This window comes from Streptopelia decaocto (genome assembly GCF_964273445.1).
Source record: "Streptopelia decaocto genome assembly, chromosome: 10".
In the NCBI taxonomy this organism is placed as follows: Eukaryota; Metazoa; Chordata; class Aves; order Columbiformes; family Columbidae; genus Streptopelia; species Streptopelia decaocto.
This window is the reverse complement of record NC_138665.1, coordinates 12,252,763-12,278,305: the sequence shown is the minus strand read 5'-3', so window position 1 is coordinate 12,278,305 and position 25,543 is coordinate 12,252,763. Positions and strand designations below refer to the sequence as shown.

The following is a 25,543-nucleotide window of genomic DNA, read 5'->3' as shown; positions in this document are numbered from 1 at the left end:
GCTACTGCAGGGACTTTCTCACACAGGAGAGATTCAGGAGCTTAAATGGGAGTGAAATGCAGCCTCTTAAACTCCCCTTCTCAAGGATAAAGCAAAATGCCCCATCCCCATCCCTGTGCCGCAGGCTACAGAGCAAGGCAAGGGGTGCGGGCTGTGATCAAGGAAAGCCGATCCCATCCAGGAACAAATCCAGTACGTGGTGCCAAGGAAAAGCTTTTATTTCTCAGCCAGCAAAGCTCAGCAGGGCCCAGCTGAAAGGCGCTGGAGCCAATGAGTCTGGACAGGGAGGCAGCAGGCACTGCTGCACAGCAGGGCTGGAGGTCCCGGTGGTGACAAGGCGACAGCCTTGTTCCCATGTCACTGCAGGGACAGTCTCCAGCCCTGGGGCTCCCTCTCAGGCTACAGCAGCCCTGCTGCCAGTGCTGTGCCTCCTTGTTAGTGGTCCAGCAGCCTTTCCCTTATCCATGGGTAACATCCCCTCTGCTCAGGGCTGGCCATACCCCAGGGTCACATTCCCCAGCTCTCTGCTTTTGCTGCACTGCCCTGGGGGTGCGTTACCCCTTTCCCTGGATGCTATGGGGCAGGGGTCACTTCTGCCCCTCCACCCAGCTCCTCGCTCGCCCCCAAGTGCCCAGCCTGGAGCACTGCCCCGGGGGTAAAGCTGTCTGGGGAGATGGTGCTTTCCCCAGCATTTCCCCAGCTGATGCCTGCTCGCTGCTCCCCACAGCTCCGTTCTTCCAGCACCTCTCTGGGTGTTTTGCCCTCCAGCTCTTGGGTCCCCTTGGCTGGCCCCAGCCCCTCACTGCGGGGTCCTGTCTCAGCCATGCTCCATGTGCCAGCTCCCTCTGCCCCACATGTTTCCTGCTCCCCACATTGCCCTACAGCCAGATTTTCCATCTCTGCTGCTGGGCTCTCTTCCTCTTTGTCCTCAACCACTTTCTCCTCCTCCAACTTCTCCTCCTCCCTCTCCTCTTTTTTTTCCACCTCTACCTTCTTCACTTCATCTTTCTCTGTCTCCACCTCTTCCCCCTTCTTTTTTTCCCTCTCCTCCCTCTCCTCCCTCTCCTCCCTCTCCTCCCTCTCCTCCCTCTCCTCCCTCTCCTCCCTCTCCTCCCTCTCCTCCCTCTCCTCCCTCTCCTCCCTCTCCTCCCTCTCCTCCCTCTCCTCCCTCTCCTCCCTCTCCTCCCTCTCCTCCCTCTCCTCCCTCTCTTCCTCCTCCTCCCGCTCCTTTTTTTTTGCCTCCTCTACCTTGTTCACTTCTTCTTCCTCCTTCTCCACCTCATGCCCCTCCTTTTTTTTCTCCTCCCCCTCCTCCTCTTCTTCATCCCCCTCCTTCTCTTTCTCATCTTTCTCCTCTGACTCCCAGCTCTCTGGCTCTGCCCCACAGGTGCCCAGCTTTGCGTCTTCCCCCAGTCGCATCCCATCCCTCGCTTCCACCTCCACGTCTGCAGGCTGCCCCTGGCCTGTCCCTTCTCCTGGTGCTGCCCCTTCACCTCCGACTGTTCGGTCAGCCCCTGGTTTTTCTGCTTCTTCAGTCCCCGCACCCTGCTCCCCCTGCCCTAGGGTCTCTGGGACCCCAGCCTCACCCTGGGGTGCCTCTCCCTGCAACATTGCCCCATTGCCCACCTGCCGGTTCTCCTGCCCCTCACTGGCCCGTGGCCCCCGGGGTGGCTGGAAGAGCCCCTGGTAGCGCTTCCGATCCTCCACGTGCTTCTTCCTCATCCTCTCCCCCAGCTGCTTCAGCTCCTTCTTCACGGCAGCCGCCATGGAGGGGTCGAGGTGAGCCACCCGCAGGAAGTCCTCCCGTGCCTCTCGCTCATTCCAGACGGCAGCGTGGGCCTTCGCCCGCTTGAAATAAGCCTTGGCATTGTCTGCCAGGAGAGGAGAGCCCCCGGTGGGGGTCCTGCAGCTCAGAGCCACCAGCTGCAGGAGCAGGAGACCCTGGAAACCCAGGGAACATGGAGCACAGGGGTGGATACACTTGTAGGTAGGGGTACCACCATGCATAGGGGGACCTGGGCCATGCATGGTGCCACCATGGGCACCAGGGAACGTGGAGTGCAGGGAACATCATGGGCAAGGGAAACCATGGTGGGCAGGGGGATCTGAATGATGTAGGACAAGGTCATGGGCAGTGGGACACAGAGAACATGGGGTGCAGGTGCCATCATGGGCAGGGGAAATCAGGGGCAGGGGGACCTGGGTCACAGGTTCTGCATTTGACATGGGGATCCAGATGACACAGGTACCTTCAAAGGCAGAGGGAAGTGGGATGGGCATTATCATGGATAGGGGATCCTGAAGACAGAGTCCCCAGGGGCTGAGGACACAGTGCTGGGGTGGGATGCAGGGCATGAGTACCGTTGTGTTTCTGCAGGAGCTCCGTCGTGTGCTCCAGCACCTCGTAGTATTCGCCCAGCTCCAGCTGGCACTGGCAGTAGTTGAGCACCAGCGGCGTGACCAGGCTTTCCAGCTTCAGCCAGCCATCCTCCCATGGCTTCTCCTGCCCCAGGGAGTCCCGGTGGACGGTTCAGGGCTGTGGCTGTCCCCTCCCAGGCACTCAGGCCCCACTGGGGAGAGTTTTGCTGAGGAAACCCAGGCAGGGATGACAGGAGGTAGCCAGGTCCTGCTCACCTTGGCCTGGAGGTTCCTCAGGCAGATGACAGCCTCCTGGTACTTGGCTGCTGCCTGCCCAAACTCCTTACGGAGGACAAGGCGGTTGCCCTCACTGTGCAGGATGGGCACCGCCGCCAGCTTCTCCTCCTTGCTCATGGCCCAGGTGTCACGCTTGTATGCTGAGGGCTCCTCCACCTGCATGGGCAGCAGGAGGTGAGCTGCCTGCCCTGGCTGCCCCCATCCTGGCAGCTCTCCCTGCCATCACCCTTACCCGAAACAACTCCATGATGAAGATGAGGGGCTGCGGTGTCCGCTGCAGCTCGTCCAGGTCGTCATAGCCCGTGCTGTGGTAGTCAAACATGTTACCCATGCCACAGCGGTGCTTCTGCCCTTCCAGAGGGTCCCGGCCCTCTGCGATCCTCCGCATGCCCCTGGAGACCAGGGCGTACATGCCCGTGTGCTGCAAGGAGGGGGAGCACCCTGCTCAGCTGCATGGGGCCAGCCTGCATCCCCTTCCTCTGCGGCAGCCCCCCTGGTGCTGTGCCCAAGTGACACCTGTGCCCCCATGCTTGCACCAGCCAAGGCTGGAGCATCACTGGGGTGCACAGTCCTGCACCCTGGCTCTGCAGAAAGGAGGTCCTGTGCCCGCCGGCCCCTCACTCACGATGGCGTCGCACCAGAACTCAGCCACCTCCCCGGTTCTCATGGAGCTCAGCAGCGTCTCCCAAATCTCCAGCTTGAACATCTTGCCCACGATGATCTCCATGGGGATGCCAGCTTCCCGGCTGTCGTCAATCACAGTCCGCTCAAAGTCATCCTTCAGCGTTTGGAAGTGGAAGGTGATCTGCCCCAGAGGAAGGTGAGTGTTGAGCTGGGACAGGCACGGCAGCAAGAGCCCTCTGTCGCCTTGCCAGCCCCAAATCCTTCTGCCGCGGGGCCAGGACACAGGGCCAAGCCTGCTCCCAGTGAGGTGATGGTTTGATCGACAGCTCTCCAACCACAGCAGGAGATTGAGCTTCCTACCCATTTGTCTTAGACAGCAAGCAGATGGTGGAGCTTCTTAATGCCCATCAGTGCTATATCTGACTGTCCTCTTTGGGTTCCCCATTATAACCCAGTTCACAGAGTGCTCCCACAGTGTGTGTCAGGACCTGGCAGAACCCACACTGATCTTCCCATTCCCACAGGCTGGGGGGGGTTTCTCAGAAGCCCCCAAAAGCTCCCCATTGGCACCCCTCACTCCTGTTTGACACATCAGGAAAGGCAGATTTCCAGCAACCTGGTTGCTCAGGACAAGAGGGAGGAGGCAGATAACAGCATCAATGCAAGGTGAAGGCAGTGGGCGATGTTGGCTGTCACTGGGAGGGCAATGTGGCTGCCTGTGCCCAAAATAGCCATTTCTGCACCCCTCCCTTACAAGGGATCTCCTGGAGATGGGATCTCCCCGTACCACAGACCTGGAGCTCAGCTCACAAGCAGGGAATCTAACTGTAACAGGCCAGGATGGTGCCATCAGACCCTCCACTCTCCCAGAGCTTTGGGGTAACAACCAAGATGACTTACCTTGCTCCCATCCTGCAACTTCGGCAGCTCTCCTTGACCTCCATGCAGAATCTTCTTTTTGACCCCTTCCACATTCAGCAGGTAGGTTTCCTCCATGGCTGCTCCTGCCAGCCCCCAGGAACCTGGCCCTTCCTGAGCTCCGCGTCTTCCTCACGCTATCTCCATTTCTTGACTATCTGGACACACATGTCACTTCCCAGGGCTGCCGCTGGCCTTTTGCTTTCTGTGCTGGGGACAGAGTTTGGAATCCCTCTTCCTTTCCCGTGCTCTTCGAGTTGTGAGAGGGCTGTCCTGTCACAGCACACCCTTGCTGAAGCCTGAGGTGCCCTCCGTTGTGTTCTGGACCCGCCTTTCTAATCCTCTTCCCACCATGCCAGGTTAATCTGGGATTGGCCTGCCTCATCTGTGAGGAATTAAAGAAACTCCCTGCTCAGGAGCGCCTTGCTCCTCCCACAGAGCAATGGCTTGCGGGGTCCCCTTCACGCACAGTCTCCCTCTGACCCAGCCATGCAAGGAGCACTTCAGCAGAGCCCAGGAAAGCTGGTGTGAGCACCAGCCTGGGCTGAGCATTGTCAGGCACAACTGGCAAGAGGCAGCGCTGGTCTGTACTCCAGAGACCACGCAGGAACAGATCAGGGTTGGAAACAATACTTTATTGAGTCTCGTTTGCAGACACAAGTGTTCCTCAGGCAAGGAGCAAGCTTCTACCAGGCCACAGCCCATCAAGTCCAAGACTCAGTAACATGTAGAAAGCTGCACTGCATGGTCCCAGGGAGAATTAAACCCCTCCTAGAGAACAGTGCTGAATATTTAGAGTGTTCTGGCTGCTTGCACAGACATAGTCCAATCCTTCAGCTCCACCAGCCAAGCCAAGCACAATGTCTGTGAGAGCAGCCCTGAACATGGAGTCTCCAGCCCTGCCTGGCAGCACCATTGTGTATCTGGAGCAAAACTTCATCATGGCAGATGAAAAAACACTTTCAGCTCTTCTCGCAGATATAAAGACCCAGGCCCGCTCCTCACTTCTCCATGAGGGCCTCCAGCTGCTCCTGCAGGGACGTCATCTGGGAAAAGGGGGCAAGGCATTACAGGAAGGCACGGCTGGGACTCCCGGCAGCTCCAGCCCAAGCGCTTCTGTGTTTCTGCAGATCTTCTACCTACGCCAGTGGCTGTTTTGCGCATACGTGGCAGAACTCAGCACTGCCCACAGGTGAAGCTGCACAACAGGAATCCAGGAGAGGGAACCTCCTGCCTTGCTACCTGGTTGAAACTCCAAAGAGCTGCCCAGGCAAGAAATCTGCCAAGACCCTACAGCTACTGTCTGTCTTGCACATGGTGCTAGCAGGTTTCTGTGTTGTATTTTATCCCAGGCAGCAATCTTAGTAGCCTTAGATTGCTGGCCAGATGTGTTTTGGCCAACTGCTCCTTCAGAAGGAAGGCTGCAATCAACCCCCTTTCCTATACCACCCCATCCCTTAGGAAACTCCATGCAACTACAGATGAGGTACAACCACACCTGACCTGTAACACTGGAGTTCAAAGCAGCTGGTGTGGTACAAGGTTTAGGAAACTTTGTCAGGGGCAAAGCCTAAAACTGCGTCATGCCCCAGTCCTCCCCCCTCCACTGTGGGGGTTTCCTCACCTGCTGCTTCTCTCGCTCTTCCTGCTGTTTGAACTCATCCAGCACGGCCTGGAGACGGGTCTGCAGAGGCAAACATGGCAGATCACAGTTACCCATGTGTTCTCAACTGAAGGGGTGCTGGCACATGTCAAATGATGCAGCAAGCCCCAAGCTGCACTGACAACCAGCCCCCATTGTCTCCTGCAATTTTATGGATTGCTTTGCCTCCATGGGGAAATGCTGGAGTGTGTATGGTCATATCACACTTATTTTTAACCCAGCAGGCACCTGGCTTTTCCAGGGCAGCAGCTGAATCAGTCTGTTGGATCTAATAGCAAGCCAGTGTTAAGAAGACTTTGAAGAGACCCTAGGAAAGCTCTCACCTTGAGGGCTAGGTTCTCCACTTTCATGATGAGATCTTCCTGGCGCTTCCTCCTGTCCTGGGTCTCCTGGAGTTTACTTTTCAGGTTGTCAATCTGCTTCTGGATCCCCATAACTGAAAGAAAGAGTGAGCGCAGAACAGCAGCAGAGCCGGGCAGTGCAGCCTGCCTGGCACTCAGGTGATTCCGCTGCGCTACGCCACCCTCTCACCTATCTGGTTGGACCCCTCGTTCTCCTGTTGCTGCCCATCGGACTCATTCAGTTTGTCCTGCAACTGCCTCTCCAAATCCTCCTCGGTGTCCATGATGTTCAGGTCTTCATCGTCATGATGATCCCTCTCATCTTCATCTTCACTGCTGCTGCTGATGTCATTAAATATCTCCCGCAGTTCATCATGTTCTAGGGGGGTACAAAAGCGAAGAGGAAAATCACAGCCGATGACCTCCCAGCACCCTTTGCCTGCCAGGGCCCATACAGGGACATACAAGGTGTCTGTTTCAACACCCTCTCTCCTTTCTGGGTAGGGTTTAACCCTGAGAGAATGAGCCCAGCAGATTACTGAGTGGCTGGAAAGAAAATAACAGCTTCCCCACTGCACCTGAGGAGCCATGGCCTTGCTTATGTCCCGACATCCCTGGAGAGGAGATGTCCAGGCTGGTGAGTGAACCATGGTTGTCTACTTCTTTTGTTTCATCTTCAGCAATGACTTCCCAGCCTGACAGCAGGAACAGACAGGTCAAGGGAAAAAGAGGAACATGAAAGACGCAATAAGACAAAACAATGCTAAAAACTGCAGATCACTGTCCTTCCAACAAGTCTGGCCTTGCAGCGATGGATATCCACAATTAACCACCCCAGCCCCCTTTTTTGATGGCTTCTCTGCTGTTACTTAAGTTCCTGCTCAGTACAACAATACAGGCTGCAAAGAAGGTCACCATGAGCTTTGAAGAAGGCAAAGATGATGCTCCAAAACTTCAGTACCTCTTGTGTGCTTATCTCTAGTCTCTCACACCCACACAAAGCTGAACTTCTCTCTCCTTTCCACAACCCCCAGGTCACACCTAAGTGTCCTGTCTACCACTTGAGCTTTTTTCCTCCTAAAAGGATACGGACACTGACAGCTTCAGCATCGGTGCTCAGGAGACGCTTCACCTCTTTTTCCACATCAGGAGACTCAATATACTGGGCCAGAGAGAGGAAAGAGTACAGAGACACTGTTAAATGCCTTGTGCATGCTGCTGGTGTTTGTCAACTCCAACCCTCCACCTCTATTTCAAGCCTCTCTTCTCTTATGCTCTCTGCTCAGCCTGTGCTCATGTTCACCCTAAAAGTAGTTGATGCACCTCTAGAAAGCAATCCATCCTTTTTGTATAGAGCTCCTTGGAGGGTTGTACACTCTCACTTTTCTACTTTTACTACTTACAAAATAAGACTTTCTGTGTTTATGCAGAAAGTCCTTGAGGTACTGTTTCCTGATGGATGGTCAACTCAACTCCTTCCCATCTCACTCAAAAGAAGCTTTCATTTTTCACTTTTAAATTAGCCAGTAATCTTAATGCAGTGACATCAAATCTCTCCTGTGGGCTATAAGAATGTCTCAAGTAATTTGTTTCCCAAATGTCATGCAAAATAGCACTCCATCCTGTTCTCAGAAACTGCAAAGCAGAGAAGAACAAGCCTTTCCAGCCTCACAAAGCTACAGCTCCCCAACACCTTGCCTGGTTTGCACGGATGCACAGACACGGTCTCTGAGATCCATCTGTTATCACTCCCCCAGCTGAAATGACAAGTTATTCTATTTGTAGTGTTGCTTTTTGGGGAAGTGAACAGGCCATGCATAGAGAGAAGATTTCAGCTGGGAAAGCAGGAACGAGTGAAATCCCATTTCCCTGCGAGGCTTCCTTTCCTCTCTGTGAGCAGGAAGAGATGTGCTGTGGCCAGGTAGCCACAGGAATGGAGCACAGCATTTCTCTGCAGAAGACATTCCCCTCAGGAGCATCTTGGAAAACATGGAAGAAGCACCCAAATAAGTGTTTAAATCTACTGCCCTCCCTTCACTCTCAGCTCAGGCAAGGAAACGTGAAGCAATGTTAAGAAATTACATGTTTTCTGGACTAATAGAAAGTTACAGCTCTAATGTCTCTGCCTTCCTATCCTTTCGTTATTGCATCTGCATCTGTGCAAGAAGCAACTCACCTTCTTCTTAGCTGTCTTCCGGAATCGTCTCTTCCGTACATTTTTCAGAGGAAGAGTGACTGTGATGGAGGAAACAGATGGCGAGTGTCAGGCAGATGGCCTCACAGGAGAGTTGGTGCCAAAAGGGAGAAGATCCCTCGGGAAACAGGGTGAGCACAGAAAACAGAGCAGGAGCACAGCCGGGACAGGGCAGTGGTGAGTGCCCCGCACAGCTGTGGGGACACTGCGGTGGTGGGACGGAGGGGTTTGGCACAGCCTCTACTCACTGCCATGGTTCCAGATGAATTTCTTCTCTCTGTCCTTGTCCTTCTTCTTGTTTGCCTTGGGGTCAGTGCTGACAGTTTGTTCTTCCAAAGGCGGGTAGAGATCACCATCCACAGTGCAAACAAGCATCTGGAATCCCCACATAAACACAAAGGGTGCTTGTCATAACACAAGGACAAAACAATGTGAAAGCTTTACTGGAAAATGAACAGTGACTGCCTGCTGTGTGTTGTGAGCCAAAGGGATTCATGGGCATGGGGCAGGAAAAACACAACATCTCACACCCAGCTCAGTTCATATCTAAACACAGCAGCTGTTAAGCTGTTACAAGAACAACCAATGCTTCAGAAAGGGGATTTCTAAACACCAGGCGGAGTGGCAAATTTTGAACTGCTAATATTGTGAGAATACAGAAATTGTCCATGTTGAACTGGGTATCCAGCTGTCAAAATGTGCAAGGGTTTTCCTGGAGAGCAGAGCAAGGAATTAAGCTGTTGGGGCAGGTAAGAAGGACAGCTCATACCTGGCAAATATCTGCTGTCTTATAGAAGGTTTTCTTGTCAATGGTTTTTAAGCTCTCGATGATGCAGGGCAGATCCACCAGCTTGGCCGCCAGTGGTACCCGGTCTACCCGGACAATCCCGTGGCGCCCATCCGCTGCGAAAAGCCATGGGACAGGTTAGCGCTGTCACTAAACAGCTAAACTGAGTGACATATTCCCGGGGAGCAGAAATTTAATGGGAAAAACACATGCACAGCTTCACTTGTGGACAGCCAGAGGAGTTCTAAGATGCCCTGACCCTGCTCACTCACCATGTAGCTCAATGGTGAGCCTGTCCTTCAAGTTGACATTCCCGGACTGTACCGCTCGCCGCACAGTGGATGCATATTCCTGGCAAGGTTGGACAGATTTACATCAGGACTGGTTGTGCTTCCTCCGAGAATCACTCAAGTCTTCCATTCAACCTGCCCACCTTTAAACACCCCCCTGCCATCCCAACACATTGAAACAACTGCAAGAGCTGCAATGAAAAGCGCGCCCTCCTCCCAATACCACGCGCTCACCCTGTGGCCCTGCTATTCCCAGTGCCCTTCACACCCCCTGACATGACACAGCTGTGACAACAGCGTGAGGCCGCGACAGAGACACCGTGCCAGGGAATGCAGCTCTGGGGGAAGTTACAGCTCCCCTCGTGAGGCTCTTGTGGTGTCAGCAGGACACAGTCTCAGCTTTAAGCATCTAATAGCAGCAAGTGCACTGCCATCCATAGCAACTGAGCACCCAGCCCTTGCTGAAGCTCTGTCCTTACAGAAATTTCCTCCCTAATCCTCCCAGCTGCCTGACAAGCCTCCTGCCCTGTGTTGCAGGAGCACTCCTCAAGAGGAACCCGGGGAAAATCTGTTCGAAGGACACAGAACGGGCTGCCCAAGGCCCAAAAGCATCCAGCCTGCTTCCACGTTCCTCGCCAGGTTCGCAGACTTCCCCCGGACTTCCCCGCCTTGCTGAACCCCCCAGCCCGGCGCTGACCCCCCCCAGCGCGGTGCTGACCCCCCCCAGCGCGGTGCTGACCCCCCCCAGCCCGGCGCTGACCCCCCCAGCCCGGCGCTGACCCCCCCCAGCCCGGCGCTGAACCCCCAGCGCGGCGCTGAACCCCCCCAGCCCGGCGCTGAACCCCCAGCGCGGCGCTGAACCCCCCAGCCCGGCGCTGAACCCCCCAGCCCGGCGCTGAACCCCCCAGCCCGGCGCTGAACCCCCCAGCCCGGCGCTGACCCCCCAGCCCGGCGCTGAACCCCCCAGCGCGGCGCTGAACGCGCAAACCGAACCGAGCGGCCTCGGGAACGCCCGGCAGCGGCCGCGGGGTCCCGGGCCGAGCGGGCTCTCACCGGCGGCAGCCGCAGCACGAACTGGCTCTCCAGCTCATGCGGAGCATCGTCCTTGCTCTTACTCATATTTTCTTCTTCGGTTTAGAAAACAAGACGCGATCACTTCGCCGCCAAGAAGGTGAACCCAGCCCAACCCCACCCCGGGCCAGGCTCTGGCCCACGGGCGTCCGGCACAGGGGGAACCGGGACCTTTCGGGGGCTGTGACAGCCCCACACCCGCTGCCGGAGCCGCGCTCGGCCGCTCCCCCGGCGGAAGCCGAGCCCCGTGCCCCGGGGACGGGTGTTGGCGTCGCACCGGAAGCGGCGGCGGAGCCGCCATGGGGGCTGCGGGCGGGCGGGCCGGCTTCTCCGTGGGGCTGGGGCTGGCGCTGGCCTCCAGCGCCTTCATCGGCAGCAGCTTCATCCTCAAGAAGAAGGGGCTGCTCCGGCTGTGCCGCCGCGGCCGCGTCAGGGCAGGTACCGGGGGAGCTCGGGCTGGCGGGACGGGGAAGCGCAGGAAGCCGCGGTGCCCCCCCGGCCCCGCCCGCGCAGCGCTGCGCCCCGGCCGCCCCCTCCGTGCCCGCGGGGTGTCTGGTCTAAATGCAGACTTGTTCCTCAGGGCTGGCCATCGCCTGTAGCCAACAGACACGCGTTTCTAGAACCACTCACGCATCCTTGAAACCGCTGTGTTTCAAACACGGGAGAAGTGGGGGGTAACATTTTTACTTTTAGGGTAAAAGAATCGTTTCTGGCCCATGCCTGGGTCAGGCCATGATGTGACGGGGCGGGCAGGCCCAAGGCTGCTGTGTGCTTAGAGATCAGGCACACCCACTTGCTTCTCCCAGGCAGTTCTGGCAGGATAATGAGCTTTTTGTGCAGCTTCGTCTGAGGTTTCTTTTCCCCTTTTCTTCCTTACTTAGGGCAAGGAGGTCACGCGTACCTGCACGAATGGCTTTGGTGGGCAGGGCTGCTGTGCAGTAAGTACCCGCTCTGAAACTGTAGCAAAACACACTTGAGAGTGCATTGGTCATTGTTTCCTGTTGCTTTTATGTTTTATTGTTATGATAGTGGTTTGACTGCTTGACTTTTTTCTGAGGATATTGTTGATCTAATCATAACTCTAAAACATTCTAAATTCTCATGTGTTACCAGGTTTCTCTGCTAAATAGGAGTTGAGGAGCTGGTCAAACTGGGTTGGGTTAAGTGCCTCTGGAAATGGCCTGCCCAGATGACGTAGTTATAATGGTGTATCCAGCACTATGGGTTTAGTGCTACAGCAATTTCAGCAGCTTTATTTTACACTTTTCAACATTAATAACCAATTGTACTTTATTTGCCTTTTAAAAAGCTGTTCCAAGAGAAGAACATGACTTAGAAATACAAAACAGGTCAAAACTCCATTCAGCTTTGAGGACATTATGGAAATATTTTTCTGTGGTTACTGTTCAGCTGCATAGCCACGTGTGATTAAGGATCACGATGTGTAACCGTGAGCCTTCTCTTCCCAAGGAAAAATCAGACCCTGCTTGTCCTTGTTGGGGCTGTTCTTTCATGGTTGCACCACATACCTCAGAGAAACAGGGAACACTCAGGTGGAAACTGAGGCTCTCTTTTGACTGCACCCAAATTTGTATTATGCTGAATTGCACCTACTGTGATGCTCACCTGACAGAGTTTTTCTTGCAGTGGGAGTTGGAGAAGCTGCAAATTTCGCTGCCTATGCCTTTGCCCCTGCAACGCTGGTAACTCCACTAGGTGCTCTAAGTGTCCTTGTTAGGTAAGCAGCTGCAGAAACACCCTCACCTCACCTATACACCTTAGTGGTCAAAGCAGTTGCTCTGCTTTCCTGTATCTCTTCCCTCAGGTACTCCATCCCTTGGCCTAATTTGGGTTTTTTAGTTTGTTTGGGTTTTTTTACTATCTTTCAGTGCAGTTCTGTCTTCCATCTTCCTGAATGAGCAGCTGAATGTTCATGGAAAGATTGGCTGCATCCTCAGTGTCCTGGGTTCCACGGTGATGGTGATCCATGCTCCGCAGGAAGAAGAGGTTTCCAGCCTGGAGTCAATGGCAGAGAAGCTCAAAGATCCAGGTACTTAAATAGAAGAGGTCTTGTCAGCTTCAGGCTTGGAAATTACAGTAGCGGTAGGATACAACTTGGCTGGATTGGGAGGACTGAACTAAAGGTTAACTGAGCTGTTTCTTGTTCTGTACACTAGTGAAGGAAACATTCCCCTGTGTCAAGGAGAGCTTGTGGGTTGCCTTCTATGGTGGGAAAAGGCTGGGGTTTCCACACACTAAATGTGGAAGTTTGCTGTCAGTCAAATAGAATCTCATACACGTGATTGGAGGATTTACACCTTCTTAGCTACCTCAAAACATAGGAGGACATGTCATCTTCAGAATGGCTTTTTAGGACTGTCAAGTCCTCTTGACCCTGGATAAAAAAAGCAGAAGGGAACCCCACTTCACAGAGAGGGAGTCTGGGGGATGCTCCCAAGTCAGTGTGTGTGGAAGCAAGGATGAGAACTTGGGTTATTAAGTTACCAAGTGTGGCTTTTTTGTACTGCCTGTGAGGTATAGATGCAAAAAGTGAAGTGCATGGGAATTAGCTGCAGGTGTCAGCAGAAGGGGTTGGCCTGTGGCAGTGCTGGGACAGGCGAGGAAATCCCTGCACATGAGGGTGCAGCGGTGGCTGAGGGAAGACAGGACGAACTTCAGCCCAAGATGAATGAGTGATTCAAGTTGTGCCCAAGGTCATGTGGTCCTGCTATTTATGTTAGAGGATGAATCAAGTTGCAAGGACATGATTTGGGCAATAGCATGGACGGCAGTATAAGCCACAGGAAATGGAGGAAGGAAGCATGGGGAGAAGAGCAGAGCAGAACAACAGGTAGATGCTGCTGCTCATTAGAGGGGGCGCTCTGGCAGGGCCTCGCACTCCTGTGATGTGGCACTTTCCTCTTTATCCCACTGCAGCCCGCAGAGTTCAGCTAGAGCTTCCTGAGCCTTCTGCCACCCTCTTGGGCATCCTGCTGAGCTGTACTCCCTTGTCTTCCTGGTCAGCAAGCCCCCCCTCCTCCAGTAGCGCCTGCCTCTGTCCCTACCTCTTCTAGTATGGGCAGCTGTATCCTGACAGGCTGACTCGTGGGGCGGTGCTGTGATCAGCACTGCAAAGAGTTGCTGTCGTCTCTGCAGTTTTGCTCAGGCTGGAGGGAAACTCTGCATCCCAACCCCAGTCCCTACAGGTGGAAGTTGAAAAGACCAGACTGGTGGGGCACTCACCCTCCTGTCCTCCGTCTCTAATTGCTGTTCAGTTACATGTCACTGGTGCTGTTGTTCTCTGACAGAGCTCTTTAATTCTGCTTTCCCCAAGGATTCATTGTATTTGCTGTGTGTATCCTGGTGAGCTCCCTTCTACTTATCTTTGTGGCTGGACCACGTTACGGACAGAGCAACGTCTTGGTTTATGTTTTGGTCTGCTCTGCCATCGGCTCACTTTCAGTGTCCTGTGTCAAAGGCTTGGGGATTGCCCTGAAAGAACTGTTTTCTGGCAAGCCAGTCCTGAAAGAACCACTGGGCTGGGTGCTCCTCGTGTGCCTTGTGATCTGCATCAGCGTCCAGATCAACTACCTGAACAAAGCTTTGGACATCTTCAACACATCTGTGGTCACACCCATTTACTACGTGCTGTTCACCACAGCAGTCATGATGTGCTCTGCCATCCTCTTCAAGGAGTGGCAGCACATGGTGCTGGACAACATCATTGGCACCATCAGCGGCTTCCTCACCATCGTGTCCGGCATCTTCCTCCTGCACGCCTTCAGGGACATGCCCTTCACCCCCGACCTCCTGCCCCTCTTCCTGCAGCAAGGCAGGGCAGAGCTGCAGGCCACATGGAGGAGTGCAGACAGACACCAGTCGTGTCAGCACCAGGCTCTTCTGTCCTCAGAGGACAAAGGTTCTCAGAGCACAGAGGAGGAAGAGGAGGAAGGTGGGAGCATGTGAGGAAGCCTCTGAACTGCAAGCTGTCTGCTCCCACTGCTGAGCAGCCTCACTGCAAGGCTGAACATGCTGCCTCAGCTGCTGCCAGCTACTGCTGCACTAGCAGGAGTTGGCAGTTACTGTCTACCTGCCCCAGGCAGGAGATATGTGACCTGTCACTGCCGGGAGGCTGACAGGGACAGCAGCCTCCTGCGGCTACAGACAGGAGCCCTGGGAACTGCCCAGTTCCTGGGATCTGGTGCCTCTTCACTGTCCTTTTACGTGAAGAATTGATCAGCCGTCGTCAGGACACAGGCGCTGGCTGTGTGGAGGCCTGCAGCGCTAACGTGGTGCTAACCCTTACTGAATGTGAAGACCAGCCATTCGGGCAGGCCTTACGGCATTTTTTTTAAACTATACATAGAAGACTAACAGTTTCAAAATAATCTAATGTGGTGCTAAGGTTACATAGAGAGAAGATGGATGTCTGGCTTTAAAGGTGACATACTCAAAATATTAATTCAAAAATTCCTCTGTCAAGTACTGGTTTTCCTCACTCTGCTAGAATTTATTTACAGATGCACATCCAAGAACAGAATACAATGAAAACTGGAAAACGAGCGGTGCTGCCACACTTCCGTGGCCCTTACAGAGGGACTGACCTCTTCATGCAATGTCTGCTGTGCAGGTTGATGAAGCACCTATTAAAAACCGATTTGTTGCATTACCGAGTGGCTAATGATCCATCTGTACTGAGAGCTGGGTCAGCACTGAGAGGGGTGAAGGATTACAGGGGCAGGAAGAACCATGTGGATACTTGAGGGAAGCTCAAGATAGGGACAGGAGAGGGAATTGCTTCCTCTGTAAACAGGGGTGGCCTAGAAGTCCTTAGCTATCAAGGTAAGTTTCTGAAAGGTAACTAGACAGCTGTGTCGTCCTTGTCCTTATCTCAACCCATGTTGTATTTTCTCTCCTCTGTCCAGCTGAGGAGGCAAGTGATAAAACATCTTTGGTGGGCACCTGGTGTCTAGCCAGGGTCAACCCATTATAACAACACAGATGCAAGGGTTGAATACATGTATATCTTTAATAAAGAGTTAAATCATTTTATATAGATATGGGGATTCTTCACAGTGCACCACCTTAGTCTATGTTCTCCAGACCCTGAAAAAGAAAAAGTAATAGAAGTTTCTGCACCATTCTCATTGTTAATTTGCAACAGTGCATAGCTGAAAATGCAGGCTTTCAAACTATGCTTAAGTACCCAAGTTGTAATTTAAAAAAACAAAAAAGTTACATGCACATGCAGGCCAGCTGCACGTACAGAGCGAGCTCCCACAGCCCCAGGAGCAACCCGTGCCCACTGCAGAGCCCACGGGAGCTAGAGCAGCAGCGCACGGCTCCCGCTTCCCCCCACGGCACCTGCCCAGGGCCCCGAGCACCTGCCTTGGACACGTAGTACTTGTTGACACCCGACACCCGCCTGTCTCTTTCCATCAGGTTCCACTGGAAGGGGTAGCGGGCGATCCGCTTCTCCTGCAGACACGCACAGGGCTGCCTGTTACTGCCCACGGGGAGGGGAGCCGGGGAGGGAAGGGACCCCAAGGGGAAGTGGGATCCCAGAGGGAAAGGGAGGCCCGGGGAGGGAAGGGACCCCATGGGGATGTGGGACCCCATGGGGATGTGGGATCCCGGAGGAAAGGGAGGCCCCGGGATCCTGGGCCGCGGGGGGTGCGAGCGGCCCGGCGTCCCCGCGCTGACCTTGCCGCCGTTGTACAAGCGGTGCATGTAGACGGTGGAGAGGCCGGGGATGGAGAGGCAGACGCCCATGATGGCCATGCCGGGCAGGATCTCGTACCACATCCCGCCGCTGCCTCCGCCGCCCCGGGCTCCCTGCGGGCACTCCCGGCCTGCCCCGCGCGCCTTCCCGGCCTGCCCCGCGCCAGCGCCGCGGACGGGGCGGGGCCTGGCGGGGGCGGCGGTGACAGCGCCGCTGAGGGACGGCTGCGCAGTGGTGCCGGTTCCGCGGGCCCCGGGGGATGCCGGGAGCCGTAGTCCGCCATGGCCTCACCTGGGGCCCTGTGTGCCGTTCTGGGTGCCACGGGGTAAAAAAGATAGTAAACTACCAGAGAGTGTCCAGAAGAGGGGTAAAAAGCTGGTGAAGGGTTTGGAGAGGAAGCCGAATGAGGAGCGGCTGAAGTCACTTGGTTTGTTCAGCCTGGAGGAGCCTGAGGGGAGAGCTCATGCGGTTCCAGCTCCTCACAAGGGGAGGAGGAGGGGCAGGTGCTGATCTCTTCTCTTTAGTGACCAACAGCAAACCTGAGGGAATGGCAGGAGGATGTGCCAGGGGAGGTTCAGGTTGGACATTAGGAAAAGGTTCTTCACCCAGAGGGTGCTGGACACTGGAACAGGCTCCGCAGGGAGGTGTCGCGGCCCCAAGCCTGACAGCGTTCAAGAAGAGCCTGGACAAGGTCCTCAGACGCACGGCGTGACCCGCGGGCTGTGCTGTGCGGGGACCGCAGCTGGACCCGACGATCCCCGCGTCCTTCAGCTCAGGACGTTCCGGACTGACGGGCCGCGCCCTGCCCCGGTGCATGCCGGGAGCTGCAGTCCGGCAGCGGGGAGGCCTCGGCCGAGGCTCATGGCCCTTTAAGGCGCAGTCGCGCGAGAGGCGCGGCGGCCAATGGGCGGGCGGGGCCGTGCGGCGCTGCCCCGCGGCCGGGATGAAGGAGGACAAGGAGAACGCCAGGCCGAAGGAGCGGCGCGGGGCTGCCGCCGGGCCGGGGGCCCTGCTGGGGGCGGGCACCGCCACGGGTACGGATGGCAGGGCCGGCGGCGCCGAGCTCGACCGCCTCGAGCGGCCCAAGGACAAGAAGGAGACGCTCAGCAAGGTGGGGCCTGCGCGCTGCTCGGGGTGGGGCCCCCCCGCCCGCGGTAACGGGGCCTCGCGCCGCGGCCCTCAGGGCGGGGGCGCCGGGGGGACAGCGACACTGACCGTGCCGCCCGCAGGTGGTGATCCGCCGCCTGCCGCCCAGCCTGACCAAGGAGCAGCTGGAGGAGCACCTGCAGCCCCTGCCCGAGCACGACTACTTCGAGTTCTTCGCCAACGACTCCAGGTACGGCCGCCGGGCCCGCCCGGGCGGTTCGCCCAGAGCCGCCGCTGCCCCCGCCGACCGGGCCCGGGAGGTGCTGCCGCCCTGTCATCCGTGCTCTCGGTCTTGTGTTTCTGCAGCTTGTACCCGCACATGTTCTCCAGAGCCTACATCAACTTCAAAAACCAGGAAGACATAGTCCTCTTCAGGGACCGCTTTGACGGCTATGTTTTTGTCGATCACAAAGGTGAGTGAGCGCAGCCTGGCTGTGTGGTCACATTGCTCCTGCTGTGTGCACGCTGTGCTGCTTGAATTTTAGAGGGACAGGTGTGAGCAACGTGTCACTTCTGATTTCATAGAATCATTTCAATTGGAAGAGACCCTCAGAATCATCAAGTCCAACCATAACATAGCTAGCACTAAACCATGTCCATAAGAACATCATGTAAATGCCTTTTAAACCCCTTCAGGGATAGTGAGTCCACCACTGCCCTGGGCAGCCTGTTCCAATGTCTGAAAACCCTTTCCATGAAGATTTTTTCCTAATATCCAATCTAAACCTCCCCTGGCACAACTTGAGGCCATTTCCTCTTGTCCTATCACTTGCTACTTGGGAGAAGAGACCAACACCCTCCATGCTACAGCCTCCTTTCAGGTAGTTGTAGGCAGCAATAAGGTCTCCCCTCAGCCTCCTGTTCTCCAGGTCTCTCAACCGCTCCTCATCGCACTTGTGCTCCAGGCCCCTCACCAGTGTCACTGCCCTTCTTTGCACTCTCCCAAGTGCCTCAATTTCCGTTGTCTTAATGCCTTAGCCAAATGTTATACAGGCTTTCAAAGAACAAAGAAAAGTTATTATGTTTTGTGGAAACTAATCTAAATCAGTTTTGTACATTATGTGTAAAACCCAGTTATGTGTAAAACCCAGTTATGTGTACGTAGTACTGATGTCAATATAAAACCAGTCGCTGTGTTACTGAGGTAAATACTTGCATTGTCATAGTTCAGTAGGAAGTCTGAAAAGTGAAAGTGGGTGGGTGGTGTCGCTGTCCAACCTCAATGAAGCTGAGGTTACCAATGTCACTCTCTACTACTCCCCTCACCTGTTCTGTACACTGTGACTACATTATGGTCAGTTTTTAATTCTGATTATTAGTTGTTCCAATTTACAACTGAGTCATTGTCATTCAGTAAAAGGAATAGCTTCTTGCTTGCAGTCTGAGCTGTGAAAATGACAGCTCTCTGGAGACATTAATCTGCAGGAAACAAATGTTTTGTCTAATTCATTGGTTAAACATCCAAGTATTTAGTTGCTGCTTTTTTTCTAAATGCGTGTTAGGAATTCAGTATATCTCATGTTTTTAAATGTTACAGTTTGGAACTGCTTACATTGGGTAGCTCTAAAAGTTGTTAGTCTTTCATTGACAGACCTTCAATTTACATATTCAGCAAAAGCTTTAACAAGGATGTGCCTTTTGGCTTCAGTAGGCCTAGGATTTCACCTTGAACTTTGTTTCAAGTACTGTATTTTACATTTCATTCAGCTGGGTGTTTTATGTGATGCAAAGCTCTGTACACAAGATTATTCCTTATTTAGAAGGGTTACATGACAAGGTTCTCATAACACCTACGTCTTTTAAATAAGGTGGTTTGCAGTGTCACAGCAGACTGTATTTGCAATAACAGCAATGTTAGATTTATACAGCCATAAATGTAACATTATTGTCATAAAACTGTAGATCCTGCCTGTAATGCATTGCATTCTATTGTATTTTGCCAAAAATTGAGATTTGCCTCAGTTGTATTAACTTAAAATATTCTGTTCTACTTGCACAATGAGTGCATGGTCTGTAGGATGAGGATATTATATGGTGCAGTGTAGCTGAGGTAGCTGAACTGACAGTTGTGGGCTGTCTTAAATCCAATATTTCCTACCTGTTTTGAGTCTGTGAATTTACTGTTTTGTTAATGTAGTGAGAGTGTTCAGTTCATGAATTCTGCTGTCTGTAAAATGTTGTTTTATTAAGTGGCTTTCAAAATACAGTAGTTCTTTTCTGCTGTTCAAGTAGTCTCTTCTGATGTTGTGTGTTTTTGGTAAGGCTTATCTTCTTGCTTTATACATGGACAATATACTCTATTTTATATCCATTTCATCTTTTTTTAATGTATTTTTCCCTTTCCTCTTGACAGGTCAGGAATATGCTGCCATAGTTGAGTTTGCACCTTTCCAAAAAGCTGCAAAAAAGAAGAGTAAGAAAAAGGATGCCAAAACTGGAACTATTGAAGATGGTATAACAGCTAGCTAGTTTCTTCTGCATGTGTAGACTTGAAAGTTCTAGCAGTAATTTGAATATAATGTTTTTACTGTGACACTGTAGTTTATCAATAGAATGTTTGCCTAATTTTATGTGAAGCTTTTTAGCACTGCTCTGTCTGCTACAAATCTATTAAAGAGGCTTGTCCCAGACAAACATAGTGCAGCAGCAGCTCATTTGAGAGCTGCCAACTTATGAAAAGGTGACATAGAAACAACACAACTCCTGCAAATCTAACCCAGATTTCCAGCAGTGTGCAATGCAAATTTGTTTGACCCTACAATATCTCTTCCCCCCCTCCTTTTTCTGTGCCTGTAGATCCAGAGTACAAGAAGTTTTTGGAAAGTTACAGTGCAGATGATGAAAAATTAACCTCCACTCCTGAAACTTTGCTGGAGGAAATAGAGGCAAGAAACAAAGAGCTAATAGGTATGAAAATCTATGTACTATAGCTACATTTTACTAGAGCACAAATAAATGTACGTGGTGTAATTTGAAGCTGTGATTTCTCAACCCTGAGGAGGCTGAATTTTTTTGTGTGCTTGGTATTTGTTAAACCTTTATGCTAATATTATTAATTGTGTTTAATTTGCTCCCATGCCCAAATTCTTCTGTAGGTTTAAGTTTTATGTTATAAAGTGCCTTCCTGGTTTAAGCTGCTAGTCAGATGTTTGTTAGTCAGACTAGGCAGTGGAGCGGCTGCATTTAGGGACATGCAGTGATGTTTAATGCTTAAAGTAGTGATGTTCCATGCAGGCACAAATTAAGAGATATTGTGGTTTGGTAAAATACCATAAAAATGACCGGAAGAGTCTATTTTTAATGATGTTGCAGGTATCTGTTTTGAAGTGAGAGAATCTGGAAAAGGCCTAATGTAGACTGAATATCCCTTTGCAGATACGTGTACTGGAAATCATATTAGTGTCCTAAAGAAGTTTACAAGGTCCTGATAGTTGCTGCTGTTCAGGGATAGGATTGGAATCCTTGTTTCACTGCTGTATTGCTCTGTGTGAGAGGAGATAGGATGGATAATCCATAAGGCTGCTTTGTTTCATGTAGGGTTTTGTTGTCAGTATTGCAGTATCTGATAAGGCAAATTGTTTACATTTGTTTTATATATTCTCTAGCTAAAAAGACTACTCCTTTATTGAACTTCTTGAAAAATAAACAGGTAAGGCTTATCTCCAGAGTCGTCTTGTTGCTTGCAAGTACAGTTTGCTCATTTAAAGCATGAACATGTATATTGCAGTGTGTACATTGAAATGTTTCTGTCTTTCCTTTTGAAGAATAAGCTTTTGACCCACCTCCCTTGTTAACATTTGGCTGAGGTATTTTAAACTATTAGAACACTGGCCTTTGTAGGAATAGTGGTGCTTCACATGCATTCTGGTTACAGCTAAACGGCTCTTATGGCACTGCCAAACCAGACTTCCTTTTAATGCTTCCTTTTCCAATGTGGTTATGGCTGAGGTCCTTGTGAATGATCTTTCTCCTAGCACATAATCTCATTTTAACTTTTAGTGATGGAGAAAATCACAGATGGGGCAGATTTAATTAATATTAGAATGATAAAGGCTGAGGCTACTGTTGTGTTTGGGTTTAAGACAGTATAAATCAAGCCTTATTAGTGAAGAAAAAAATGAAATGCTGCTGTATCATGTTCAGGTTCACAACAGAACAATAGAGACAGCAGGATTTTTTTTTGTTCTTTTCTAGTAAGGGCAGTTTTGAGGTGAGTTATTCAGTGATTAAATACTTTATTACTTTGTGGCAGGGTATCTTGTTATGCTTAAAGGGATGTTTACTAGTGTAGAAATACACTTTCTCTTTGCTTTTACACACACAGAGATTGAGAGAAGAAAAAAGAGAGGAGAGGAGGAGGAGAGAATTGGAAAGAAAAAGACAAAGAGAAGAAGAAAGAAGAAAATGGAAAGAGGAGGAGAGAAGGAAGAGAAAAGAAGCAGAAAAACTGAAGAAAGTAGACAGATGCCCAGAAAAAGAAAGAGACAGATCAAAAGAAGAACCAAAGATTAAGGTCTAGAACAGTTCTTTATTATAAACTGTTACACTCCCTTTTCCCCCTATTATTTGTATATCAGTCTCTCAAAATGTGCTTTGAGAATTGTGTGAAGAATCACATGAGTTTGGTGTTAGTAAATTACCACTCTTTTGTAATATTAAATATTAGGCATTGTAAAGGTTTACATGCTGTAATGCTTCATAGTAGTATTTAAAGCTTTTGTCATGTGACTGTTGTACATGCTGTGGTAAACAGAATTGTGGATTCACTATGGTATGGAGACTATTTTTAAGCTTTCTAAAATGGCCTGTTTTAGGAGAAAAATCTTAGTCTGCTCTGTAAATGATGCTTACTCATACACTCCAGCTTTTAGAAATATTACAATTTGCAGTAACATTACTTTAACGTTTATTTCTTACTGGACTATGGTTCCTTTGATGCAATTTCAGTGTTGTGCCAGACAATATGTGTTAGAGTGAGCTTTTTAGTTGAGACTTCTGTTTTCTTTGTAGCTACTTAAGAAGCCTGAAAAAGATGAAAAAGACTTGGAGAAAAAAGAAAAATCCAAGAAACTGGAAAAAGAGGCTCTGAGGGAGGAAAAAAATGCGAGTAGTGCATCTGCCAAACGATCTGATGGGGAGACAAAAGAAGAGAAGGCAAAAAAGTATTCTAGTACTTGCTATAAATATATATGTGTCTATCTAACTTGTTTCTCGATCATACTGAGGCTTAGGCTGCTCTGCCATGACCATGTTTTGAAATTCCTTTCAAATTATTTTCCTGATATGAGGCACGGGGTGTGTTCTCAGTGGCAGTGCAGCGTCCCAATGATTACAGAATGCTGTATGAATTACCTGAGAATTCTTCACTAGCAGGCAAACTTCAATATTTTTTTGACTTGCTGCAGGAGCTCAGCAGAAGAAGCCTGGGTGTAGGTGACCTGCAGCAGGCTGTGAGCACAGTCCTGGCAATGAGGGAATTCTATCCATGACAAGAGGAGCAGTGTACTCCAATTAGTAGTCCCTTTAAGTCTAGTAGAAGGTCAAAGTGGGAAGTGTCATTCTCAACAGCTCCATGATCTGTTCAAGGTTCACTTCTGCCATGTGAGAAATAGAGATGAGACAGAGAAATGTGGATGTTTTCCAAAGCCAGAGGAGACTCAGCCAGCTATGTGAGTGGAAGGCCAGGAAACGCTAGCAGTCCGTGTCATCTCTGGTTATCGTGCATGACTCAGGTTATTACAGCTTCCCTAAAGCCTACCAGGGTGTCAACTCCTTATTGCAAATTTACACCAGTATTACATTAATCTCCCAGCCCTGTTTGATGAATCTTTTGAGCTTAATTTTCAGTTTTGTTTTCATACAGATCAGAAGATGAGTATGTAAAGGACTACAGGGACCGAGATAGAGATTTTGAAAGAGACAGAGAATATGAGAGAGCACAGAGGGAGAAACTGAGACGCCAAGAAGAGGAGCGTCGGAGGCAGAAAGAGCGCTTTGAGAAAGAGAAGGTTTTTAGAAGAAAAGAGGAAGAGGTGAAAAAGGAGAGAGACTTACTCAGAGAAAAGGGAAAGAAAAGTGATCTTACAGACTTTACCAGCAGCACGGACAAATCTGAGAAAGTAACCAAAGACGATAAAAAAGAGGATACAATTAAGAGGGATCGTATCAGAAACAAGGTGCTGGATTTCTTTAAATTCATGTGTTGATTCATAGGGACCATATTGTGGCTTTTAGGATAAAAGCACTTTGAGGAAAGAACTATGTGGTTTATCTGTTTAAACTTTTCCCTGTTCTGGTAACAAACTCTGCTGCCATTGCTAGGAAGCTTGCCTGTCTGTCCACTAAACTTCGCAGAACTGTTTGTAATATTTCTTGTTACTGTATAGGAATTAAGCCAAGATACTATGGGCTAAATTGTAAAGGTGCTGATCTCTCTTTAGTTGCTGACTTGTGCCATAGTTTGTATCTTTAAGGTGTCAGTAGAGCATTAGTAGTTTACCTGTACCTCTGCTGATGTTATACGTGCCTGAAAATACATCTTAAAATTAGAGTGACTGAACAGGTTCCTCTGAAACAGGGGCAAAACTGCTACATGCAGAATATGACAGATCTCCTGTAAACTCAAGAAATAATATCTTCAGTTTAGTTTTATATACTCTGCAAATCTATTTTTGCAGCCTCAGCATGCAAGTTTTCCGTATCACTTGAGGCATTATTGTACAAATGAAACTCAGGGTTTTGCAGCAGCTTTGGGAGTTGGCCTCTGTTCTGAGAGAGGGCGAGCTGAACTCGTCAAAGCACGAAACTCTCTACGAGTAACTTCAGCTATGTGCAGTGTTCTTTGTGGCCTGAACAGGGATGTTGCCTTACAACAGAGGCAACCTTGATTTGAGACAGTTGAAGTTACATTGCCAACATGGTAGAATAATTGAGAAGTTTGTATTTGGGCCATTTCTAGTATGACTGCCGTAATAACCGTGAGAGCGTGGGACTGTGAAAGAGTCTAAACAGTTTTGGTTTGTTTCAGGATCGTCCAGCAATGCAGCTGTACCAACCAGGAGCCCGAAGCCGAAGCAGATTGTGTCAGTATGAAGACAGTGCTGCAAAGCCCACAGATCAGGGAGCAGATAAGAAACAAGAGAGTGAGACCAGTACCACGAAGGAAGAGGAGTGACTAGCGTGCAAGCCTTAGCGTTCTGACTGTCTGTGCAGCCAAAGAGCATGTACTACGCAATCCAGAAGTGCCTTCGAAACGAAGAAGGAACAAAGGAAGAAAAGGGGCATGGTGCTGTTGGATGTTTCCGGTTAAAGAAGCTCAGTTGTAGATTCGGAATTTGAAATGTGTTATTGTATTTTCAGTTATTTGAATTTATTTTTCCTGGCATCTAATTACAACGGAGAAGAGAATCTTTGCGAAGTAGGACTTTGTGGCCTTAAGTATGATAATAAATGAGTCATGCAGTCAGGAGGAGATGACACCTGGATCTAAAGCCAGAGCTTTACTGCAAAGTGATCAGAGCCAGCGTTTGATGTGCTTCAGCAGAGCGAGCTTGGAGGTGCCCGGAGTGAACACAGGTCTTGCAGTGTTGTGTGGTGCTCCTACCTGAGGCAGTGGTAGCTAAATTCTGTCAGCCTAGCACTGAGACAGGTTCACAGGCTGGGCTGGTTGAGGTACCAGCAAACAGGAGCCTTCTGGCATGTGGAGAGAACATCTGGCACAGCAGTAATCACACATCTGGCACAGCAGTAACAGTGTTAGGGAGGGAGAGACCTTCTCCTGTGGTTCTGGAGTGTATGAATAAGCTGGCTTAACGCTGGAGTACTTCTTGACAAATTCTTATGTAAAGTCTACCTACACTGAAATGCTTATTTTCAATCAAATGTAGCTGGTTTGAGCACCCTGTTCTTTTCCAGCGTTCTCCTTTCTTTAGAGTCTGAAACGTTTCCAACCTCCTGTCCTTTCAGTACTGCTTCATCTTCCCTCGTAACCTGAAGTATTGTTTTACAGCCCAGAAAGAGACTTCACCAGTAGCAGCTCCTCCCAAGCTAGCGAACTTTAGCCATAGCGATTTTGTACGAAAACCAATAAACTCGCAGAAACTCGAGTGCCGCCGCTGTTCCTCACTCGCTGC

General features: G+C 50.9%; 5 protein-coding genes across 5 annotated transcripts; 2 read left to right on the top strand and 3 right to left on the bottom strand.

The window, feature by feature from the left end:
• Positions 1-573: 573 nt before the first annotated feature.
• LOC309444408 (aryl-hydrocarbon-interacting protein-like 1) lies at positions 574-4,275 on the bottom strand (the record flags this gene model as incomplete). The annotated part of the gene is made up of 7 exons (XM_082062193.1): positions 574-861; positions 1,318-1,871; positions 2,362-2,503; positions 2,635-2,811; positions 2,888-3,076; positions 3,281-3,460; positions 4,180-4,275. The coding sequence occupies 7 exons, from the start codon at positions 4,273-4,275 to the stop codon at positions 574-576; spliced, it is 1,626 nt and encodes a 541-aa protein (XP_081918319.1).
• Positions 4,276-4,811: 536 nt separating this feature from the next.
• Positions 4,812-10,665, bottom strand: TAF7L (TATA-box binding protein associated factor 7 like). Its single transcript, XM_082061960.1, has 11 exons — positions 10,526-10,665; positions 9,455-9,533; positions 9,165-9,298; positions 8,644-8,770; positions 8,378-8,436; positions 7,291-7,363; positions 6,780-6,896; positions 6,392-6,580; positions 6,184-6,296; positions 5,822-5,881; positions 4,812-5,243 (listed from the first exon to the last, which is right to left on the bottom strand). Exons 1-11 carry the CDS (start codon positions 10,589-10,591, stop codon positions 5,199-5,201), a joined length of 1,062 nt encoding a protein of 353 aa, XP_081918086.1. The 5' UTR covers positions 10,592-10,665; the 3' UTR covers positions 4,812-5,198.
• Positions 10,666-10,840: 175 nt separating this feature from the next.
• On the top strand, positions 10,841-15,213 carry LOC309444279 (magnesium transporter NIPA2-like). The gene is made up of 5 exons (XM_082061958.1): positions 10,841-10,981; positions 11,425-11,481; positions 12,191-12,281; positions 12,433-12,593; positions 13,878-15,213. The coding sequence occupies exons 1-5, from the start codon at positions 10,843-10,845 to the stop codon at positions 14,507-14,509; spliced, it is 1,080 nt and encodes a 359-aa protein (XP_081918084.1). The 5' UTR covers positions 10,841-10,842; the 3' UTR covers positions 14,510-15,213.
• A 340-nt stretch (positions 15,214-15,553) lies between these two features.
• On the bottom strand, positions 15,554-16,434 carry NDUFA1 (NADH:ubiquinone oxidoreductase subunit A1). The gene is made up of 3 exons (XM_082061961.1): positions 16,247-16,434; positions 15,932-16,021; positions 15,554-15,649 (listed from the first exon to the last, which is right to left on the bottom strand). Exons 1-3 carry the CDS (start codon positions 16,346-16,348, stop codon positions 15,629-15,631), a joined length of 213 nt encoding a protein of 70 aa, XP_081918087.1. The 5' UTR covers positions 16,349-16,434; the 3' UTR covers positions 15,554-15,628.
• A 630-nt stretch (positions 16,435-17,064) lies between these two features.
• UPF3B (UPF3B regulator of nonsense mediated mRNA decay) lies at positions 17,065-25,516 on the top strand. The gene is made up of 10 exons (XM_082061957.1): positions 17,065-17,376; positions 17,495-17,601; positions 17,718-17,824; positions 19,765-19,863; positions 20,208-20,318; positions 21,017-21,060; positions 21,736-21,924; positions 22,422-22,573; positions 23,275-23,587; positions 24,439-25,516. Exons 1-10 carry the CDS (start codon positions 17,080-17,082, stop codon positions 24,583-24,585), a joined length of 1,566 nt encoding a protein of 521 aa, XP_081918083.1. The 5' UTR covers positions 17,065-17,079; the 3' UTR covers positions 24,586-25,516.
• The last annotated feature ends 27 nt before the right edge of the window (positions 25,517-25,543 follow it).